At 40.9% G+C, this 22,590-nt stretch overlaps 1 protein-coding gene across 3 annotated transcripts in view; it reads left to right on the forward strand.

The window, feature by feature from the left end:
- The window catches only part of LOC140740802 (solute carrier family 66 member 2), a 98,834-nt gene that overhangs the window by 58,776 nt on the left and 17,468 nt on the right, over positions 1-22,590 (forward strand). For all 3 annotated transcript variants that reach the window (XM_073070322.1, XM_073070321.1, XM_073070323.1), the window contains exon 4: positions 11,525-11,741. In XM_073070322.1, the coding sequence (XP_072926423.1) occupies positions 11,525-11,741 (217 nt within the window). The remainder of the gene's footprint in view (positions 1-11,524; positions 11,742-22,590) is intronic.

Below are 22,590 nucleotides of genomic sequence, written 5' to 3' on the forward strand. Positions count from 1 at the left end.
GCTGGGCAGCATGGCTCGAAGGACCGGAAAGGCCTACTTCATACTGTATTCAATAAATCAATAAATAAATTTAATTGCAACATATTCATGTTTAACTGCAGATCACATCAATAAAAGAACATATGAGAAGGTAAAGACTACCTGCACCATGCCCCTGGTCCTGCTATTCAGTGTGAATAATCCTAGTCTAATCTGCTCTAGTTCAGTTCCCCTGCTTTTCCAGTTCCCTGTGGCCCTCAATTCTCTCATTTCCCATTCTTTCAAAAACGTGTATGACTCCTTCTTAGCTAGTACCCATGGGTGAGCCTCCACAGTCCCACAGGGAAGAGAATTCAGGAGATTCAATGACTGTGATCTGTCATTTCCTCTGGCTTTCAGTTTAAAATAAAGACATAATGAGACTTATCTGCATAAATGTTGTGTTACAATATCTTTTGGTGCACCAAATATGCGCTGCATTTAGCAGCCTTGCTTAGATGGATTTCAAGCAACATCTCATAAAATTGGCTGGAATTCTATTAAGTGTAACAGTGTTAAATGTTTGCACAGAGAGTTCTGAACTACCGTAAATTAGCATCTGTGCAGGACCTTTATGGAATGCTGTGGTAAGAGATGATGTGGATGTGAGAAAAGGGGAAGGGGGTATGACAGTCTCCTGGGGTTTTTCTAGGCAGCACCCCCCCCCCCCCACGTGATGGCCTGTTTTCATTGACTCCTGCTGCACTGAAAGTGGAAACTAACCAAGAAACTTGGTAGCACAGCAGGGATCATAACACTATTGCAACTCCAGCGAGCCAATTTCAGTTCCACCGCTGTCTGAAAGGAGTTTGTACATTCTCGCCGTGACCGTGTGGCTTTCATCTGAATGCTCGGTTTCCTCCCACATTCCACAGACAGATGGAGTTAATTAATCATATGAGTGCAATTGGGCAGCGCCAGTTCCTTGGGCTGGATCGGAATTGTTCTCTATGTCTAAATAAAAGCCGTTAATTTCTACCTCACTATTTTGCTGTTTTTGCACTTTTTTACTTTTTACAAATTTCTTGTTTTTGTCTATGGCACTGAACCGTTGCTGCAAAACAATTAATTCCACAACAATGTCAGTGATAATAAACCTGATTTGTACAGAAGGACTCCCAACACGCGAGGGTCAACAGTGTTGCAGATTTAATTATCTGACCATCGAAAGCTAATGCTCACAGGTTTTGCGTGCAAGACATCAATGTCACAGGGTTGACTCTTTAATTAATGTCTTGTCAGTCCCTAGATGATGTGCTCCTGCTGTTTTTTTAAAGATAATCATTGCCATGCCCATGAAGGAAGTGTGCAGTTCATGGCCTGTGATGTAATTCAAGTCTAAAACTGACCTTGGGAAAATGACTGCCATATTAAAGTGAATCATACACAGAAATATCCATCTACGTTTAGAATACTTTCACCCGGAAGTAACTAGTAGTGCATTTTAACCCGGCCGTATGCATGGTTTGCCAATTTGGAGTATTCCGGTCATTAAGCACTACAACACAGAGAGAGGCCCTTTGGTCCATCTAGTGCATGCCAGACTGTTATTCTGCCTCGTCCCACTGACCCGCACTTGGACATGACCCTCGTCCAGTCCATGTACCTATCCAAACTTCTCTTATATGTTTAAATCGAGCCTGCACTTGTTGACTCTTTTACTGAATTATACAGGTGGATTAGACTTGTACTGAACACCTAGAAGGCAAAGGCCTCTCCCAGTCTGTACTCTGTACAGCACTGATTATTCACTATTTAAGAGGTACAATGAGACTCTGGAAAACAACGATGGCTCTGTATATCTTGGGTGCCACTCCTAGCACAGATCGACACTGATGACAGATTCATCGCTGACCCCCGTGTAGCAGTGCAGCTTTCAGAGAATAAGATGTCAGACACAGTACTAAGTTCAAGGTCTCTCAAGCAGCTTGATTTTTCACTCTCCTGTTTGCTTAGGTGCTGTGGATAATCAATAATACGCACCTTAAAGATTTGGAGTATTATCATCAATGCTCAAAACCAGTATCGTAATCAGGTTTATTATCATTGACATATGTTGTGAAATTTGTTGTTTTATGTCAACAGTATATTACAAGACAAAAAAAATTAGGATAATTTACAACAAAAACTAAAATAAGTAAGTAGTGCATAGAAGGAGTAGTGGGTTAATGTTCATGGGTTCATGGACTATTCAGAAATCTGATGGCAGAGGAGAAAAAGCTGTTCCTAAGAGCCTGAGTGTGCGACTTCAGACTCCAGTACCCCTCCCTGATAATGGATACCACTTTCTTGAGGATGCCCTCAATAGTGGGAAGGCTTGTGTACATGGCGAGGAGTTGAGTCTGTAACCCTTCACATACCCTTTTGAACTTGTGCAAGGGAGTCTCCGTACCAGCCAGTAATGCAATTACTCAGAATACTGTCTACCCTACATCAGTAGAAATTTCATAGTGACTTCGGTAACATACTAAATCTTACATCTCAAAATCCTCCATATCCAGTGACAGGATAGATGAAACAACATCAGCATCCTCTCCCAGGCAATACCCCAAGCATTAAGCCTCTGATAACACTCAAACAATGGATTGTTTACACTGTCACATGCCTGACAGTAGACTCCCAAATCAACTGTGCTACTGTGATTACCAGGAACACAGAGAAAACAGTTCAAGAATGTTTTCAACCTCTCCATGGAAAATGTATAACATTCTAATGGACTCAAGAGAACCCCTAGCTTGCGACCACTCAAAATGAACAAGCAACATCTGGAAGTGCACAGAACATCTGGATGAGGTCGCATGGAGACTGGCCATAAACGCAAAAAGAGCACAAGACACGCCGATCAGTTCACCCACTATACTGTAAAACATTAGTCTGAGATCCCGTGGATGACTCATCGGCCACAGAAGTCAGGTGGAAGCTTAACAAGGGGCTGTGAAAGATGCTACCCTCACAGTTGACTTTGACCTCCAACTTGGAGTTGGCGAGACAGGGAGCTTGCTGACCGCTTTACTGTGGTGGTGATTGATTTATCTGCTTAATTTAACTATCCAGTCACTTGCAGTTTAATTGTTCATGGTAACCACCTGAACCAAATCTGATAAGTGGATAAAATTAGCATTTGGAAGACATTGGCCTCCTTTGAATCTGTTTTAAGTTTAACCTGATCAGTTTTAGGAAACTGATCCTAAAAACTAACCATTTACCTATAGCCCAACTAATTTTCCTTCTTATAGAACTTGATAAAAAATAAAATCAGACAGGATGTAAAATGGTTGTTCTGGTCTGGTCTGTCAGTATTTGAATAAGCCAGCCTAAAATAACCTCTATATCTCAAATGTAAAGAGTGGAATTTTACTGGACAACCAATAGCATCACCAAGTGAACCATCCAGAGTAACATACACAGAGTACTGGATCCTGCAGGACAGGCAGCATCAATGGAGAGGAATAAACAGTTGATGTTTTGGGCCAAAACCCTTCATTAGGACTGGAAAGGAAAGGGAAAGAAGCCAGAAAAGAAGACGGTGAGGGGGAGGAGGAGGAAGGAGTACAATCTGGAAGGAGATAGGTGCAAGATGACAGCGGAGACTTATCAGAAAAGACATGGCTGTGATAGCAATCTGGATGAATATATTATGAAAAAATCAGACAGCAGCATGATTGGCTTAACTCAAAGAGACTTCATAGTCGACCAACACCATTCAGCTCCTTTTGAAACAAAGCAGCTATTTTCTGTAGTTTTCAGAGAGTCTGACTCACTGATCTTAACAGAGAAACTTCTTGAATATTATATTTCAAGCTGATTCAAGTTTGTTCAATGTGTTACATAGCAATTTCCACAGAAGCTTTTGAGTGAATAATGCTTCTGACAGTTGATCAGAATTTCCAGCTCATTAGCAAGAAGTTTCAGTGGTTCGTACAAGAAGAAATCAATCTCCATTGGGGAGGAGAGATGGCAGAGTATTGTTTTAGACAAAAATCAATAACTTCAAAGCCATTGAACTGAAAATGGAAAAACAGATTAATATAAACTATTTATGGATTAAGGTAGGCCTTTAACAAATATGGAGATGGGTTTAGGCCATTAAATCCTTCATATTAATGCTAAATTCTGCAAGATATTTGTTAACCTGTAACTTAACTATATGTAATTGTCCTTGTTATGTATTCCATTACAACTTTGCTTAATAAACATCTTCCATTCTTAGATATAAAATCAGCAATAGACCTAGTGCCAATTGCCATTCACAGAAGGGGATTCTAAACTAATACCATATTTCACTGATAGAAAATGTCCTGTATTTGCATATGTTCAGTTGTGATACAAGACAATTCAGTGTTTCTGAGACCATAAGGCATAGGAACAGAATTAGGCCATTCTGCTCCACCATTTAATCATGGCTGATTTAATTTCCCTCTCAACTCTATTCTCCCTTCTCCCCATAACCTTTGACACCTTTACTAATCAAGTAGTGCTTTAAATTTACCCAATGATTTGGCCTCCAAAGCTTTGTGTAGCAATGAATTCCACAGATTCACCAACCTGGCTAAAGAAATTCCTCACCTCTGTTTTAAAGGGACATCCTTCTATTTTAAGGCTGTATCCTCTGGTCCTAGACTCTTCCAGTTTTGAAAACAGCCTTTCTATGTCCACACTGTCTAGGCTTTTCATTATTCAATAGGTTTCATTGAGATACCCCTTCATTCCTCCTTATCTGTTCTTACCTGCTACTCACCTGTGCCTCCTTTCTGAAGTCTATTGACCCAAAGCCTCAGATCCACTAGCTCACTCACTCAGTGGCCGATCCAAAATGAGCTCCGCGACCATGGCCTCCGCTTCTTGTCACTGAAGCCTCTTGAGCCAAGGCTTTAGTTTTCCACTCTGACTCTGCCCACTCACACTACAGCTGCTCCCACAATGGCCACTTTACTTCAACCTCCCTTTTCACTGCTGCTATCAAGAAGAAGGTAGAAGTGCCTCAGGACTTGCACCTCCAGATTCAGGAACAGTTACTGCCCCCTGACCATCAAGCACTTGAACCTAAAAGAGTAACTTCACTCTACTTCACTTGCTCCATGATTGAAACGTCCACATTACCAACGGACTCACTTTCAAGGACTCATCATTTCATGTTCTTGATATTTATTGATTGTTTATTTATACTATTGTTTCTTCCTTTTTGCATTTGCACAGTTTATTGTCTTCTGCACTCTGGTCATGTGCTCTAATTAGGCAGTCTTTCATTGATTCTGTTATAGTTATTATTCTATAGATTTTTTGGCTGTGCCCACAAGAAAGTAAGTCTCAAAGCAGTCTATGGTGACATATATGTACTTTGATAATAAAATTTACTTTGAACTTTTGTTTGCCCAAGTAAAACTCACACGCTATGAGACTTGCTCATTCCTATGGTTCCTGCTCTCGCTCAAAACCCGTTCTCACTGTTCTGAAGTGAAAAAAAATCTCTGAAGGGAAGAAATCTATTAATCACAATAAATTTATCAGGGTGTCCTCATTAAAGTAGGTCCTTAAACAACCCCACTTTTGAATGGTAAGGTAAACAGAAATGATCTCTGCCAAAGACCACTGGGTAAGTCAGCTTTCCTTTTTCATTTTTGTCCAAAGTAACTTTTGATGAAAGACTAGCAAGATTTGTTTGATTAACCTGTGCTATATATTACAATCTTTTGTGCTATTGTTGATTCTACACATCAAAGTGATTTTTAAATTATTCTGGTTGATAAATGACTATTAGATGCTAATACAACTCGAGCTCTTTCAAGTTAATTGGACAAGACTAATGGCAGGGCTCTGTCAAGTTAGTTCAAGTTTAATTGTCATTCAACCACACATGAATACAGCTAAATGAAGCAGTGTTACTCCGTGGCTAAGGTGCAAAACACAGTACCAGCAGTCCCACATAGAACACGGTGCATACAGCACATAATTCACGATAGCAGTATAACATGCAGTCACAAAAAAATAATAATATATCCCTCCTGAAGTACTGTTTTATTGGCTTTGAGAGAGTGGAAGGGTACAGACCAGACTAGGAAAAAATTAAACCCCATTCACATAGGGCTCCACACCACCATGAGCATAACAGCTTTCAAAAATCAACTGTCCCTGCAAATTGTCCAAGTTCTAGAGGATAGTTTCCTCAGTGCCTTCTGGTTCTTTCTCGTAGCCTGACGTTCTGCTGTATTCCATCCGCTGGTTTCCCCATTCGATGTCTAAACCGGGTCCAGGAGTTACACAACCTAGCTTTTCTGCATGTGCCTGTCATTTCCCACCACATTCCTGCCCAAGTTAAAAGCTCTGTTCAAGTCAGAGAATGCAGTTTCAGAAGTGAGGCTTGCAGTCAGCATAAACAAAAAGAGCTGTCAAAGTGTCTCAGGTGTAATTCAGGTATGTAAAGCTGCATTGAAGCCTTGCTGATTCACAAAATCAGTGAGACCATGCAATTTATATTTGGTGGTATTGTATGAGAGAGGAGCACAAACCAAAAAGAAAACTCACTGTTCTTTTAGTAATAGCCCAGTCAATAATTACATTATAAAACAGATAAATACATTCTCTGATTAACGTTTCATCTAAGGACAGTACGTCCAGTAATGGAGCACATTCTCAATAGTGTGCTGCTCAAAATACCTCTTTTCATATTCATTCTGGAATGAGTCTTATGTTCGTGACGTTCTTAAGTCATGGCAATGATGCCAACAGCAGCTTGCAGTGTGCCTTTGGTGCAGATAATTATCCCAAAATGCTTTGAGGAACATCTTCAATCATAATGAGATGTGCTCGGGTAAAAAGGAAGGATTTTAAAAAATGCTTTAAAGATGGATTTACAGTGCTTGCTTATTTGGGCCTTAAGCTCCCAAGTGGAGCATAGGATATCAATGACCTCCCATCTCTATTGTCCTCTGAAGTCGATGGGATGATTGGAGTTTATCAATGTTTCAGTAATCCATTGTATCCACTATGGTGGGTATTGGCCAGTACATCTTCACCAGGATCATGTTGGCCAGCCTTACCCATTTCCATCTCTCACGGCTTAGTGCTTAAAGGTGGAAACCGAACCAAAATGTTTGGGGTTGGAATTCCTGACCTTAAGGCGTTGGCCTCCTTTATACCGAAACAATTAAAATCAAGAATTAATAAGGTAACAGAATTGAAAAAGTACAAAGAACTCTCAGGGCAAGAGGGGTAATGAAGTGTATTGAGTCACGGACAGACTTGAAAGCATGTAAGTGAACTTTAAAAAGAAAGCAATGCTTAAACTGGCATTCTGGGAAGGTTCGTGAAGATTGGAGTAAATCAGTATGGATAGGAGTTAAGATGCAAGTGTCAATCTTGTTTGAGCTTAGGTTCATAGTGGATGGGTAAGTGGAGGCCTCACAATTTGTGTTGAACTAACAGTGACAAAGAATGATTTAGCAGCAGATGGTAGTAATGGAGTGAAGATGGGCAGTGGGCACGAAATGGCTTGCGTGTGGTGTGAAGATCAGTTTAGGGCTCAGTAAAAGAAACTGGGAAGATAAAATGATGGAGGAGCTCCTGTTTTGTCTGAGGTCAGGATTGCACCTTAACTCTTCTGGAAAAGCTAAGTTGAAATAAAAACCTAAAATTGTAGAAATACTCAAGAGGTCAAGCTGTATCTATGGAAAGAGAAACAACAAACCTTTCAGGTTAAAAATCCTTCAGTACTGCTTAAGGGTGGAAAATAACCTCAGAAGAAAACCACCAGATGTTCACGTTGATGCCAAAGCAAACATTGAGTTAGTTCAAGGTTGTGCACAGAGTGGGGAAACCATTGTTTCTGACGTGGAATATTTCTACATCTGTAGGGTACACCTCTGGAGTTAACTGGTACTGCTGGATCTGTTGACTGATGTCTCAGCTTCCTTTACAACATAAGCTTTCATTCTGTGTCTGGTTGCCACCACAGAAGCAGGCTGGCTGTGGTCATGGCTCTGGATACGAGTGTGCGAAGGGACTCTCGGTGTGACACATCAGAGCACTCATGAAGAGCTGTTCCTAACAGACCTGCCCGTGAAAGCACACTGCTGATATGGGTAGATCTGTCACCTTTTGCTGATTCCCCTTCCATGATATGTCCTAAAATATGCACGGTGTTTGTATCTGAACTGGTGGGTGTCAGTGTGAAATTGAATCATGGTGTGCATTACCTCCAGTGCCAAGGGGAATTGATATTTTGCAGAATCAAATATTAGATAAGGGTCAGGTTATAGTGAGGGACAAGACAATGTAAGATCATGTTTGCATCAGTCGTAGCTTCTCAGACTGTGAGATGAAGGAGAGGGGACAGATTAAAGAGTGGGGAATCACATTCTCAGTTGCTTCAAACTCTAATAAGGTTCAGCACCATCATCTCCATCATATGGGGTGTGAGGGGTGAGGAGGTGGGGTATGGAAGGTTAGAGTGCTTTTCTCCGATTCTCATTGGAAGATGGATGATGTGACATGCACAATTGGCCGTGTGTGCAAGCTGGGCGATACTGATTTGAGGCTTGAATTAGTGCTGAGGGTGAGGTGGAACATTTAAACCTAATGGTTGGTTGGTGAAGACATAATCGACCAGTGTCTGGGGCACTGGTGGGATGTGGCATTGGGAGGGGTAATGGGTACTATTCTCCGTAGTATCCAAGACATCTTCAAGTAATGGTGTCTATCTATCATTAAGGACCACCACCTTTCTGGACATGCCCTCTTCTCATTGTTACTATCGGGAAGAAGGTACAGATGCCTGAAGGAACACACTCAGCGATTCAGGAACAGCTCCTTCCCCTCTGCCATACGATTTCTGAATGGACATTGAACCCACGAACACTACCTCATTAATTTTATTTCTTTTTTTTGCATTTTAGCGTAACTATTTAATAGACATATATACACACAAACGCATAGTAATTCAGTTTTTTGTCTATATTTATCAAGTATTTTATTATATTGTTGCTGTAATGTTAACAAATTTCACAACATATGCCAGTGATTTTAAACCTGATTCTGATGCCTGGTGTTGTAGTTATGGCTTTGACCTTCTTCACTGCCTCTTGTTGTTGCTTTCTGATCTGGGTCTCCTATGTATCCTCCACTGCCTCCTCCATACAGTTCCCTCAACGTGCAGGTGGCTATTTACCTTTACCTCTCCTCAAACAGACTCCACTGCTGCCCCCAGTCTTAGTGCCTGTTCATTTCCATGACCAGACATTATTGACAGTACCACTAGACCCCATCCCACTCAGCAGTCACAAAATGGCTAGTTTTTGACCGATTTAGACCAACTTTAAAGTGATATTATCCATTCATAGATCTGGTTCCTGGTAGATTCGTACACTATCAACATGCAGATATTGTGGGGACCCACAGGCAAGATGCATTTTATTTTCATTCCCATCTACACTTGTAACAGTTAAAGATAAAGGTTAACTTTATTTGTCATGTACATTGAAATGTGTCACTTGTATCACATTAAATCAGCGAGGATTGTGCTGGGGACAACCCACAAGTGTTGCCACGCTTCCAGCGTCCACAAAGCATGTCCACAAGTTACTAAACCTAACTCGTATGACATTTGGAAAGTGGGAGGAAACCAGGGCACCTAGAAGAAATCCATGCAGTCTTGGGGAGGACATACAAACACCTTGTAGACCACAGCAGGAATCAAACCCCAGTCAGTGATCACTGGCGGCGTAGAACGATTGCGACAACTATTACACTACCATGCTGTCCCTTGTGGTTTAGTTGTACAACATCCTACAGCGTAGATCACCATCTCTAATATCTGAAGTATATTTAAATCTTTACTGGCTTTCAGTTTGAAATATTAAGTTTGTAAAGGTACACAGCAATGTCTTGAGATTCTTTTTGAACTTCACAGGATATAACATTCAGCACTGAATTGGTTGTGAATCTTCATAGTTAAGTGACTCTCTGAAGCAGATCAAATGCAGCATCTTTAAAATGAAAGGCACAATAAGGCTAATTTTCCAATTTCACTGCAGGGCAAACGTAAAGATCTCATTAATTTTAATGGCTAGAAAATAGCAGGCTTAGGTGTGCAGCTTCATTATGTGAGCTCTGTTCATGAACCAATTGCAAAGCAAAGAAAATTTGCCTCTGTATAATTTGGCAGCTTAGCTGTAGTAAAAAATGCTGTGTTGGCATGGTTTGTCTTCTTGTTTTGTTTCTTTTATTTGAAAAAAACCCTAGGGATGTGATTATGTGTGCCGCTTGTTTCCTTAATAAGGAAATGGTGTTTTAAGTGTGTTGTTCAGAAATGAATCACATCTTCTGTGTTTGAAGTCTTTGTGGATGTTACTGAATTTTGAAATGGACTCTGTTTCCTAATTCTAGGAAAAGCACTAAGTTTGTTTCTGCTCTTGGCTGGTTGTGTAAAGTTTCTGTTGTTGTTCACTATGTATAGGAACAAGTTTAGCTTGAATATAACTCACTGATGTACTTTTAGGCATTCCTTTCTTCTATCTCTTCTCTGTTTCCTTGCTGTACTATACAGCATTGAACTTTTATCTCCTTGGTTCAATAGTCACTTCCAATGCAAAAGCTCTCAGTAAATATTAACCACATAAGTAGAAACTTTTAGTTTACAGGATCAATAGTTGCTGAAAAGTTATTTTGGCTAGTTAATTGTGCTTAAGTAAGTATTTTCAAGAAAAATAATCCATATTTTTGAAACAACATACACAAAATGCTGATGGAACACAGCAGGCCAGGCAGCATCTGTAGGGAGAAGCACTGTCAACGTTTCAGGCCGAGACCCTTCGTCAGGACTAACTGAAAGGAAAGAAGTTCCCTTTTTTCCATCTTTCCTTTCAGTTAGTCCTGACGAAGGGTCTCGGCCTGAAATGTCGACAATGCTTCTCCCTATAAATGCTGCCTGGCCTGCTGTGTTCCACCAGCATTTTGTGTGTGTTGCTTGAATTTCCAGCGTCTGCAGATTTCCTCGTGTTTACATATTTTTGAAATTCATCTTTAGGAATGAACAGTTTCAAAGACAGTTCAAATACTCTGGATATCACATTCAGTGCGACTGATTGAGGCAGGAACATTGTCAGCATACATGATTAAATTGCACAAGAGGAAGTAAGTTTGGAGAATATTGGGATGGGGAGATAAATTATGATAGGAATCATTTGCTCATTATGGAGAGTAAACAGCGTGGACTGGTTGGAGCCAGCAGCCTAGTTCCTTGCCTATTATACACAGATAAATGTTTACAGCTAATAGGTCATGACGCAAATGGGAGGTTTTCACATTTTTTGAACGTTATATGTCCATGCATTTCCTCTGCCGATACTGTGATATTTTTAATGTAACTTAAGTGTACTATTTCCTTTCTTTCAAATAATAAATATTACCTTGTGATATTAATGAGAATGGTGATAAAAATAAAAAATGGTGATAAACTGAGATTCGGTGGAGCCGTGGCTAATCAAAACCTTCTGTTGCTTTTTCCACATAGATTTTGATCCCAGGTATTTTTGGGCCTGGAGCCGCTTTCTTGATTACATCCAGTTCTGTTTATCCTTCACTGTGGCGTGCCTCTTTGTGACGTACCTCCTAATTGACTCTCAACTCTTTGTGGAAACTCTTGGCTTCTCGGCTGTCCTCACTGAAGCCATGTTGGGGTTGCCTCAGCTTTGGCGGAACTTCAAGAACAAGTCAACAGCAGGGATGAGGTGCGTAAAAATGTCCTCACAAGTTAAAAATCAAATATTTAGAATGTTGCTACAAATAAGAGGTGTGCCTTACGTCAAAATGGAGCATAGAGGTAGCAAAGACGTTGTCTAAAGCAGCAAAGGCCACTCACTTCAGCAAGGTAGTCATAATCTTCTTGTCTCTTCAAGATGAGTGGACAGCTAGAGACTTTATTCCCAGAGTGAAAATGGCTCATACCAGGGGTCATAATTGTAATGTGATTGGAAGAGAGCTTGGGGGTTGTCAGAGGTATTTTTTTACACTGAGAGTGGTAATAGAAACAGATACATTAGGGCAGTGGTTCCCCAACCTGGTCTTCATGGACTCCTTGCTTAATGGTTTATGGAATGAAAAAGGTTGGGAACCCCTGAATTAGGGGCATTTAATAAATCCTTGGGCACATGGGTGATAGATAAACAGAGGCTATGTCTGATGAAGGGTTAGATTGATCTTAGAGTAGGTTAGCACATCGTGGGACAAAAGGTCTGTACTGTGTTGTAGTGTTATGGAGTTGGACTTTGCCATCACCTGATTGGCCAGACTCCACACTGTGGAAGGCTTGAATATATGGACCTTTCTCCAGGTATGTTCACCACTGGTAGAAGGAGAAATTCGCTGTAGAAAAGTAGAAACTAAAGCAGGACAATTATTATTGAAAAGTTTAAAGTTCAAAATACATTTATCATCAATGCACGTATGCTATATACAACCTTGGGATTCATCTCATTGTTTTTGTTTGCTACCAGCAAGTGGTCGTTGTGCTTCACCAGCATCATCTTAAACTGGAAGTCCTGACAGATAATAATAATTACTGAATCTGGATCATGCAGGAATGTATTTAATCAAAAAAAGTATCAAGTGAAAATAACCATAGATGTTTGTGTGTCCTTTATAATCTTGCACAAGGCAGAAAGGAAGATGACTGAAAAATTGTGTAATAGGATTGTAAATACTGTAGGTATATCTGCATATTAAGGGTACCTATGCAAATTTCAAGAGTCAAGAGGAAATACCATAAAATTAATATCAGGGTTTGGGAGTTGTTGAGTGATTTTCACTGCCGGTTGGCAGACCCAGAGTTTTGAATTGGCCGAGTACAAAAGTGACTACAGATGCTGAAATCTAGAGTAAAAGAACATAACACTTGGAGATCTCAGCAGGTCGTGTATCATCTGTCGGGGGGGGGGGGGGGGTGGGAAGGCTTACGTTAATATTTTTTGTGAATTTGTGAATATCTGTAAGTAATTTTCCTTTCATTGAATCAATACAAAACTGGGTAGGAATTGGAAAGGATCATCTATCACATCCAGTGTTCCTGGTGCAGACTCCTCTATCTACACTGGTGAGAAGCAACACAGGTTCCTCGAGCACCTTTGCTCTGTCTGATGCTAAAGGCAGTATTTCTCAATGGCTCCCCATTTCAAATCAACTTTCCATTCCCTTTTTGATATGTCTGTCTGTGGCCTGTTCTACTGCCCTGATGAGGTTAAACTTAAGTTGGAGGAACCTAACCACATGTTCTGTCTGGTAGCCTCCAACATGATATGGCATGAACATTGATTTCTCCAACTTCTGGTAACTTCAACCTCCCACTTTTTTTCCGTACTTCCCATTCCGGTTACCCTCTCATCCCTTTTCTTTCTTCCATTGTCCACTGTCCTCTTTTATTAAATTCCTTCTTTTTCAGCCCTTTACATCCTCCACCTATCACCTCCCAGCTTCTTACTTCATCCTCCTCACCTGGTCTCATCTATCACCTGCCAGCTTGTATTCCTTCACCTTCCCCCAAATTCTTAATTTGATTTGAAAATTACAGGTACAGTACTTAATTGCTCTCAAATTTACCAAATTTTACTAACGTTGTTTCCTGGAAATTGTGGTGGTTAGGCATTCAGCCATCACCATTCAGTTTCCATCATTACCAATGTCTGTTATCTCGAGTGAGCCACTGTAACACACGTGTGCCTTGGGTTTTCTTATTTATTCATTATTCAGAATGTGAGTGTATGTGGCAAATCCAGTCTAATTGTCATTGAGAGGGTGATAGTGAGGCACCCTCTTGATCTATTTCAGGAGGAGGTTGGGATCATAGTCAGTCTTAGCTTCTTAATATTGGCCACTTCTCACGGTTTTCTGCTCATTGCTGCAGCCACGGACTCCATATTCAAGGGGAGGCAACATCATCTGCTTTATCTTCTTTCCCCTAGAGCAAGTACAGATACTTTCATGCTTTTTAAGATTTTCCAAAATGCAGACAGGCAAAGAATGTGTTTATGTCCTTACAGAGGTTTCATTTCCAGCCTTTTGCCAGGATCACTTGGCTATGGTGGTAGAGCAGGGGTTTCCATCCTTTCTTGTGCCATGGACCCCTACCAATTAACCAAGGGGTCAGTGGACCCAAGGTTTGGAACTACTGCTCTAGAGGTATTCCTCTTTGCCTCCATTTACAAGGAAAATGCCTCCCACAGAAACAATTTTTAATAGCTTGTCAAGTTCTTTCTGGCTCTTGGGAGTAACTGGCAGATTATTCCTTGCATTGTGCTATGTTCTTTTGACAGTTCTCTGCCAAGACCTTGCCTGCTAGGTGACCCATTTACAACTTTTAAAAACTTGAAATATACCAGTGGGAAATGCCACAGTGATACCAGCAGTGTACCATTACACATTGTAGACAAGGGGGATGACATATGTTGCAGTCTGGAGCAGCAAACAACCTGCAGGAGAAACTCAGTGGGTCGAGCAGCAGATGTGGAGGGGAAAGGAATAGTCTCAATGCTTTGGGTCAAATGTCTGCATCAGATCTAAGTGTGGAGAGGGAAGAAAGCCTTTATAAAAGGGAGAGGGGCGGTGCTGAGGCAGGAGGCGGGAGACATCTGGTAGTTTACTCATTGTAACATGGCATTAATGACCCATTAGCTTGTTGGTCTTTATGCAGCTTTCACACAAGCAGTGGAGTGACCCACAATGTTATTTTAGCACCAAAAGTTGGCATTCAGCTGTTCCCTGACCCATTTGTCTTGCTGGCACTCTGAACACGCAGACTCTGAATTTACTGATAGCTGCTTGCTGTCCATATTCTGCAAGCCTCTGAACTTCTTTGAACCAAATCTGCCCATCTGGAGCTGAGAACCGGGTCCCAGAGTAATGTTAGGGGCTCATTAATCCCTGCTCACAAACTCTTTGAAACTGGTGGAACTGCTGTCTTCAGTTTTGCTGGCTCTCCCAGTTGCTAAGTCTTTTCAATACCCCTGATAAAGAAGCTATGTATAAGTAATTCAGAATCAGAATCAGGTTTATTATCACTGACATATGTCGAGAAACCTGTTGTTTTACAACAGCAGTACAGTACAATACATTAATAATAATGTAAATCACAGTAAGAATCCCCAGCATATGTGCTGGGGCATTTCAGCAAAGTTTTGCTCTGGAGCCCAGCCAGAAGACGGCTGGTGGATAAATCTGTGAATCCTGTGTGACTCAAAGCTTAATCATTTTTTAAAGTGAGAAGTGACAGCAGATTAGTGTGGGACTTTGAGCAAAAAACAAGAGATTCAGACTATAGCCACCCAGCCATCAATCTAGTAAATGATTTAAGAAGTCTGTTTTATAGTTGCTTCATATCCTATTTCAATGTTGGAACTCTCATTTTGTTTAATTTAGTGATGGAATTTGGTATGCCATATCCAATGGCTGAACACTGCTCCATTAGTAAAGGTAGTTCAAGATCAAGTTCAGTTTATTGTCATTCAACTGTAGACATGTTGAAACAGTGTTCCTGTGGACCAAGGTGCACAACACAGTACATATAACTTTAAGTAATATTACCACAAATAACTTAATAAATAATAAGGTGCATGTATGACATAAAAAGTAAACAGTATAATGCTATTGGCGCTTTATATGTGCTGAGACCTGGGTGTCGGCGGGGAGTTCAGTAATCTTAATAGCCTGGGTGAAGAAACTGTTTCTCATCCTAATAGTTTTCATCCTAATGCTCTGGTACCTCCTGCCTGAAATTAGGGGGTAAAAGAGATTGTTGGACAAATTGGTTGGATCATGACAATGCTAGGCACCCTGTATACTCAGTGCTCCTGATAAATATTTCTGATAGGTAGAAGAGAGACCCCGAAGATCCTCTCAGAAGTCCTTGCATCTTTTGCAATTTCCATACCAGATGGCGATGCAGCTGGTCAGGAGAACATTCAGATAAACACAAGCTAAAAAAGTTGAGAGTTTCTTGTAACTTTTCAAGTGGTCGTTATTTGCTTTTCTTGCAGAATCAATTTTCTCTTCAGCCCTTCCCAAATTATTACCTAAAATCAGAACTGTATAGGTAACCCCCACATTACTACTGTTCAAGTTATTATGATATTAGCTAACCATTACCCAAAAATTGAAGTTACAGAATGAAATTTAATCTATGTTGGAAAGTAAATTGAAAAAAATTAAAATTGCAAAAGGAACAACAAATTTTTCTACATTATTTTTAACTCTAATTCCTTGATGCACATGATATTTTAGTAGATTTCTTTTGCCATGTAGCAAATTTATTTTTATGAGCTTTCCGTATTACTTACCCTCAGTTGTTTGAAACAGGCCAGGTGAGTTTAAGTGCAATTTGTAAACCTAAATGACCACTGTTATTTACTGTAAATTATATCATTATCTACATCTGATATTTAAAAATGTTTCTGTCTATTCCGCTGTTACTCGTGTCTCCAAATGTGGCTGCTGATCACTTTACTTTGGAAATTGACAAAGTGGCTCTCTGCCATGACCCAGCAGCTGTAGTGTTCTCAACACTATTAAGGGAAAATCGTCCGCAGACACCCATTTACACTTTCAACATGGAATTCAGTGGGATATGGCGTTTCATGTTATGGCAAATTGCAGTACTAATGGTTTTCTCGGAATGCAGCTTCTCAGTAACATGGGGGTCACCTTAATTTCTTAAACTGCTTGACTATGAAACTCTATTCAGGTGTTGTGAACACACGGGAATAGACCTTCAGCCCACGATGTGATGCCAAACCAAATAAATTAGTAATCAAATGGTCAAATAAGCTAATCCTTTATGCCTACACAATGTCCATATCTCCCCATTTTTCTCACATTCAGGTGCCTATCAAAACATCTCTTAAAAGTCCCAACCTTGGCAGTTCTTTCCAGACATCCACCACTTATTGTGTAAAAAAACTTGCCTATAACATCTCCTTTAAAATTACCTCCTCTCACTTTCAATGCATGCCCTCTGGTATTAGACATTTTAACTCTAGGAAAAAGATACTGATAAAAGATACTCTATCTATACCCTTCATGATCTTATAAATCTCTATCAGATCTCCTCTCAGCTTCTGCCACTCCAGAGAAAACAACCTAAGTTTGTCCAACCTCTCTTTCCAGCACATGCCCCCTAATCCAGATAGCATCCTGGTAACCTTATTCTACATGCTCTCCGAACCTTCAACATCATTCCTATAATGGGGGGATGGGGGCAGAACTGAATGCAGTACTCTAGATGCAGCCTAACTAGGGTTTTATAAAGATGCAACATAACTTCCTGACTTTTGAACTCAGTGCCAGCATGCCATTTGTCTTCATGACCATCCTATCAACCTGTGTAGCTACTTTCAATGAGCTATGAACTTGGACCCCAAGATCCCTCCGCTCGTCAACACTGCTAAGGGTCTTGCTCTTAACAGTGTACTGTCTCTACACTTGACTTACCAAGGTGCAACACTCCACATTTGGCCAGGTTAAAATCCATCTGCCATTTCTTAGCCCATACCTGCAACTGATCTATATCCCACCAATCATCTACACAATCACAACACCACCAATCTTTGTATCATCTGCAAACTTATTAACCCACCCATCTACACTTTCATCTGGGTCATATACATATATCACAAACAGTAGAGGTCCTAATCTCTGCAGAACACCACTGATCACAGATTTTCAGCAAAAATGTCCCTTCGACCATACCCTCTATCTTCTATGGCAGGGTTTCCCAATCTTTTCTTATGTCATGGACCAGTACCATTAAACAAGGGGTCCATGGACTCCAGGTCGGGACCCCTGTTCTATGGGCAAGACAGTTCAAATCCAAAGGGTCAATTCACCATTGATCCCATGCACATTAATCTACTGGATGCGGGACCTTTTTGGACACCTTACTAAAATCTGTGTTGACACCATCCATAGCTCTGCCTTCATCAATCACCCTCGTCACATAGTCAAATACTCAATTAAGTTAGTAAGACATAACTTGCCCCACAGAAAGTCATGCTGGCTCTCTTTAATTAGGCCATGGTTTTGCAAATGCTCATAAATCCTATCCCTAGGAATTCTCTCCAGTAACTTCCCTACCACTGGCATAAGACTCACCAGTCTGTAGTTTCCAGGATTATCCCTGGTTCACTTCTTGAACAATAGAACCACATTAGCTACTTGCCAGTCCTCCAGGACCTCATCAACTAATCAAGAACCTGTCAACTTTTGCTTTAAATACATCCAATATACTGTACAGAGTATCAAATATACAATAAGAGTTAAGCAAAAAAATGCTTTAAGGGTTTGGAAGCTAAATGATATTCCATTTGCATTATTAGTACAAACTTTGTTGATGTTTTCTATTCATGGGAAAGTCCAGAGCGCGGGGACAGAACATCAACTTTGTCCATATAAGACACTGATGAGTAAGAATTTTTTTTCCCTTAAATGTCTGTGAATGTTTGGAATTCCCCCCCAGAGCACCCCAGAGACTGGATTATTGATTTTGTAGTTAAGGGGAATTCAAAAGGTTTTCGAGTACAGGCAGAAAGCCAGAGCCCAAGATCAGCTCACACATGATCTTGTTGAATGGCAGAGCAGACTCAGGCAGCTCTACAGTCTACTCTTTCTTTAATTTTTTACATGCTTTACTTTTTAATTTTTACACCGCCTCTGTGCCCTTGAACTTCATTCTCGCTTTGCCCTGTCTCCTCGGACTATTTGTACTTCAAACGACCAGATGTGTTTGCATCACACTGCACCTCTTCACTTTCTGCAGTCTACTTCCCATTGACCTTCTCTGTCTGATTCACCTTGCTGCAGATCATTGATGCTCATTCTTTTCTCATCTGCCCCTTTGCATCTCTGTTCTTGCACCTGATTCACCGTGTATTTAAATGGCATTTAGAACAGAAGAACATAAGACAGAGCAGCAGAATTAGGCTATTTGGTCCATGGAGTCTGCTCCACCACTCAACCACGGCTGATCCTTTATTCCCCTCCTCGGTCAGATTCCCTGGCCTTCTGCCCATAACCTCTGATGCCGTGACCAATCAAGAATCAATTCTCGATTTAAATATACCCAATGACCTGGTCTCCACAGCTGTCTGTGTTAATAAATTACGCAAATGACCACCTTTTGGCTTAAGAAATTTCTCTGCATCTCTGTTTTAAATGGACACCCCTTCTATCTTGAGGCTGTGCCTTCTCGCCCTAGACTCCTCCACCATGGAAAACATCCTTTCCACATTCAAAAGGTTTCAATGAGATCTCCCTTCACCCTTCTGAATTCCAGTGAGTACAGGACTAGAAACATCAAACGTCCCTCATATGATACCGAGAATCATTTTTGTGAACCTCCTCTGGACCCTCTCCAATGCCATCACATCTTTTCTTAGATGAGGAGCCCAAAACTGTTCGTAATACTCAAGGCAAAGCCACTGCCTTATAAAGCTTCAGCATCACGTTCCTGCTCTTATATTCTAGACCTCTTGAAATAAATGCTAACGTTGTATTTGCCTTCGTCTCCACTGATTCAACCTGCAAGTTAACCTTTAGGATGTTCTGCACAAAGACTCCCAAGTTCCTTTGCATCTCAGAATTTTGGATATTATCCCCATTTAGAAAATAGTCTGCACATTTATTTCTTTTACAATGCACTTTCCAACATTGTATTTCATTTGCCACTTTCTTATCCATTCTCCTAATCTGTCTAGGTTCTTCTGCAGCCTTCCTGTTTCCTCAACAGGCAAATGCCCCTCCACCAATCTTTGTATCATCTGCAAAGTTGGCAACAAAGCCATCTATTCCATCATCTAAATCATTGAGATATAGCATAAAAAGATCTGGTCCCCACACTGACCCCTGCAGAACACCACTATTCACTGGCAGCCAACTAGAAAAGGATTCTTTTATTTCCACTCACTGCTTCCAACCAAAGCTCTAACAATGTAAGTAACTCCCCTACAGTGCCATGGGCTCTTAACTTGGTAAGCAGCCTCATGTGTGGCATCTTGTCAAACGCCTTCTGAAAATCCAAATATATAACATCCACTGCATCCCCTTTATCTATCCTACTTATAATTTCCTCAAAGAATTCCAACAGCTTCGTAAGACAAGATTTCCCTTAAAGAAACTATGCTGACTTTGTTCTATCTTGTCCTTCCAAGTTCTCCATGACATCATCCTTAACAATTGATTCCAAGGTCAGGCAAACTGGTCTATAATTTCCTTCCTGCTGCCTTTTTCCTTTCTTAAAGAGTGAGTGACCTTTGCAATTTTCCAGTCCTCCGGAACCATGTCAAAGTCCATGATTCCTGAAAGATCACTACTAATGCCTCCACAGTCTCTGCCACTACCTCTTTCAGAACCGATAGGGTGCAGATAACCTGGTCCAGGTGACTCAAGTACTTTTGGGTCTTTCAGCTTTTTGAGCACCTTCTCCCTCGTAATAGTAATGCACTCACTTCTCTTCCCTCACACCCTTCAACACCTGGCACACTGCTAGTGTCTTCCACAGTGAAGACTGATGAAAATACTAATTTAGTTCATCTGCCATCTCCTTGTCCCCCATTATTATTTCTCCAGACAACAACACACACAAAATGCTAGTGGAACACAGCAGGCCAGGCAGGATCTATAGGAGATGCTGCCTGGCCTGCTGTGTTCCACCAGTATTTTGTGTGTGTTGTTGTTTGAATTTCCAGCATCTGCAGATTTCCTCGTATTATTTCTCCAGCCTCATTTTCTTGTGGTCCTATATCCACTCTCATCTCTCTTTTACTTTTTTATATACTAGAAAAAACATTTACTATCCACTTTGATATTGTTTACTAGCTTGCTTTCATATTTAATCTTTTCTCCCCAATGATTCTTTTAGTTGCTGTCTGTAGTTTTTTTTTAAAGCTTCGCAATCCTCTTGTCTTCCCGCTAATTTCTCCTCTGTTGTTTGCCCTCTCTTGTTTTTACATTAGCTTTGACTTCCCTTGTCAGCCATGGTTGTACCATTTTGCCATTTGAGTACTTCTTTCTTTTTGGAATACATCTATCCTGCACCTTCCTCACTTTTCCTGAAACTCAAGCTATTGCTGCTCTGCTGTCATCCCTGGAAGCATCTCCTTCCAATTTACTTTGGGCAACTTCTCTCTCATACCACTGTACTCCACCAAAATACTGTTATGTCAGACTTTTTTTTCTTCCTATCAAGTTTCAAGTTGAATTCAATCATATTGTGATCACTGGCTCCCAAGGGTTCTTTTACCTTAAGGTCCCTAATCGCCTCCAGTTCATTACACAATGCCTAATCCTCTATAGCTGATCCCAAGTAGGCTCAACAACAAACTACTGTACTCTAAAATGCTACCTCGTAGGCATTCAGCAAAATCACTCTTGAGATCCATTACCAGCCTGATTTCCCAATCTACCTGCATGTCGAAATCTCCCATGACTGTCGTAACATTACCCTTTTGACACATCTTTTCTGTTTCCCATTATAATCTTTAGCTCACATCCCAGCAACTATTTGGAGGCCTGTATATAACTGCCTTCAGGGTCCTTTTACCCTTGCAGCTTCTTAACTCAACCCACAAGTATTCAACATCTTCCAATCCTATAACACATCTTTCTAATGATTTGATGCCATTCTTTACCAGTAGAGCCACTTCTGCCTACCTTCCTGTTACTCCAATACATTGTGTAACCTTGGACATTCGGCTCCCAACTACAACCATCCTTCAGCCACGATTCAGTGATGGCCACAACATCATACCTAACAATGTGTAAAAGTGCAACCAGATCATACTTCGTGCATTGAGATACAACACTTTGAGTGGTGTATTTGCTACCCTTTTTGATTCTGCATCCCTAATGCACTGATACTCACTCTGCTGGCTGCAATTTTGTCCTATCTTCTGCTTGTCCTTGCTGACAGTCTGACTGCATGCTATCTTTGCTTTTTTACCATCTGTCCTATTCTGAGTTCCTTCACTCTGGTTCCTAACCCCCTGACAAATTCATTCAAACCCTCCCCCACAGCTCTAACAAACCTGCTCACGAGAATATTGGTCCCCCTCAAGTTCAGATGCAACCCGTCACTTTTGTACAGGTCATACCTGCCCCAGAAGAGATCCCAATTATTCAAGGACCTGTAGTTCTGCCCCCTGCACCAGCTTCTCAGCCATGCATTAATCTGTCAAATCATCCTCACTGGTGCATGGCCCAGGCAGCAATTCAGATATTACTACCCTGGAGGTCCTGCTTCTCAGTTTTCTGTCTAGCTCTCTAAATTCTCTCTTTAGGGCCTCTTTGCTTATCCTTCCTATGTCTTTGGTACCAATATGTACCAAGACATCTAGCTGAACTCCCTCTCCCTCCAAAATGCTGTGGACACAGTCCAAGACCTCCCTGTCCCTGACCCCTGGTAGGCAACATACTATCTCGGTGTCCCATTCAGGAGGCATCAATGGCAGTGGAAAGCAGGAGGAGCACCACCAAATGAGGTGAGTTCTTTCCCTTGTGTGAGGGATTTTCTTATCTTTTAAACCATAAGAGAGATAGGGT

This window comes from Hemitrygon akajei, chromosome 17 (assembly GCF_048418815.1).
Source record: "Hemitrygon akajei chromosome 17, sHemAka1.3, whole genome shotgun sequence".
Taxonomy (NCBI): Eukaryota; Metazoa; Chordata; class Chondrichthyes; order Myliobatiformes; family Dasyatidae; genus Hemitrygon; species Hemitrygon akajei.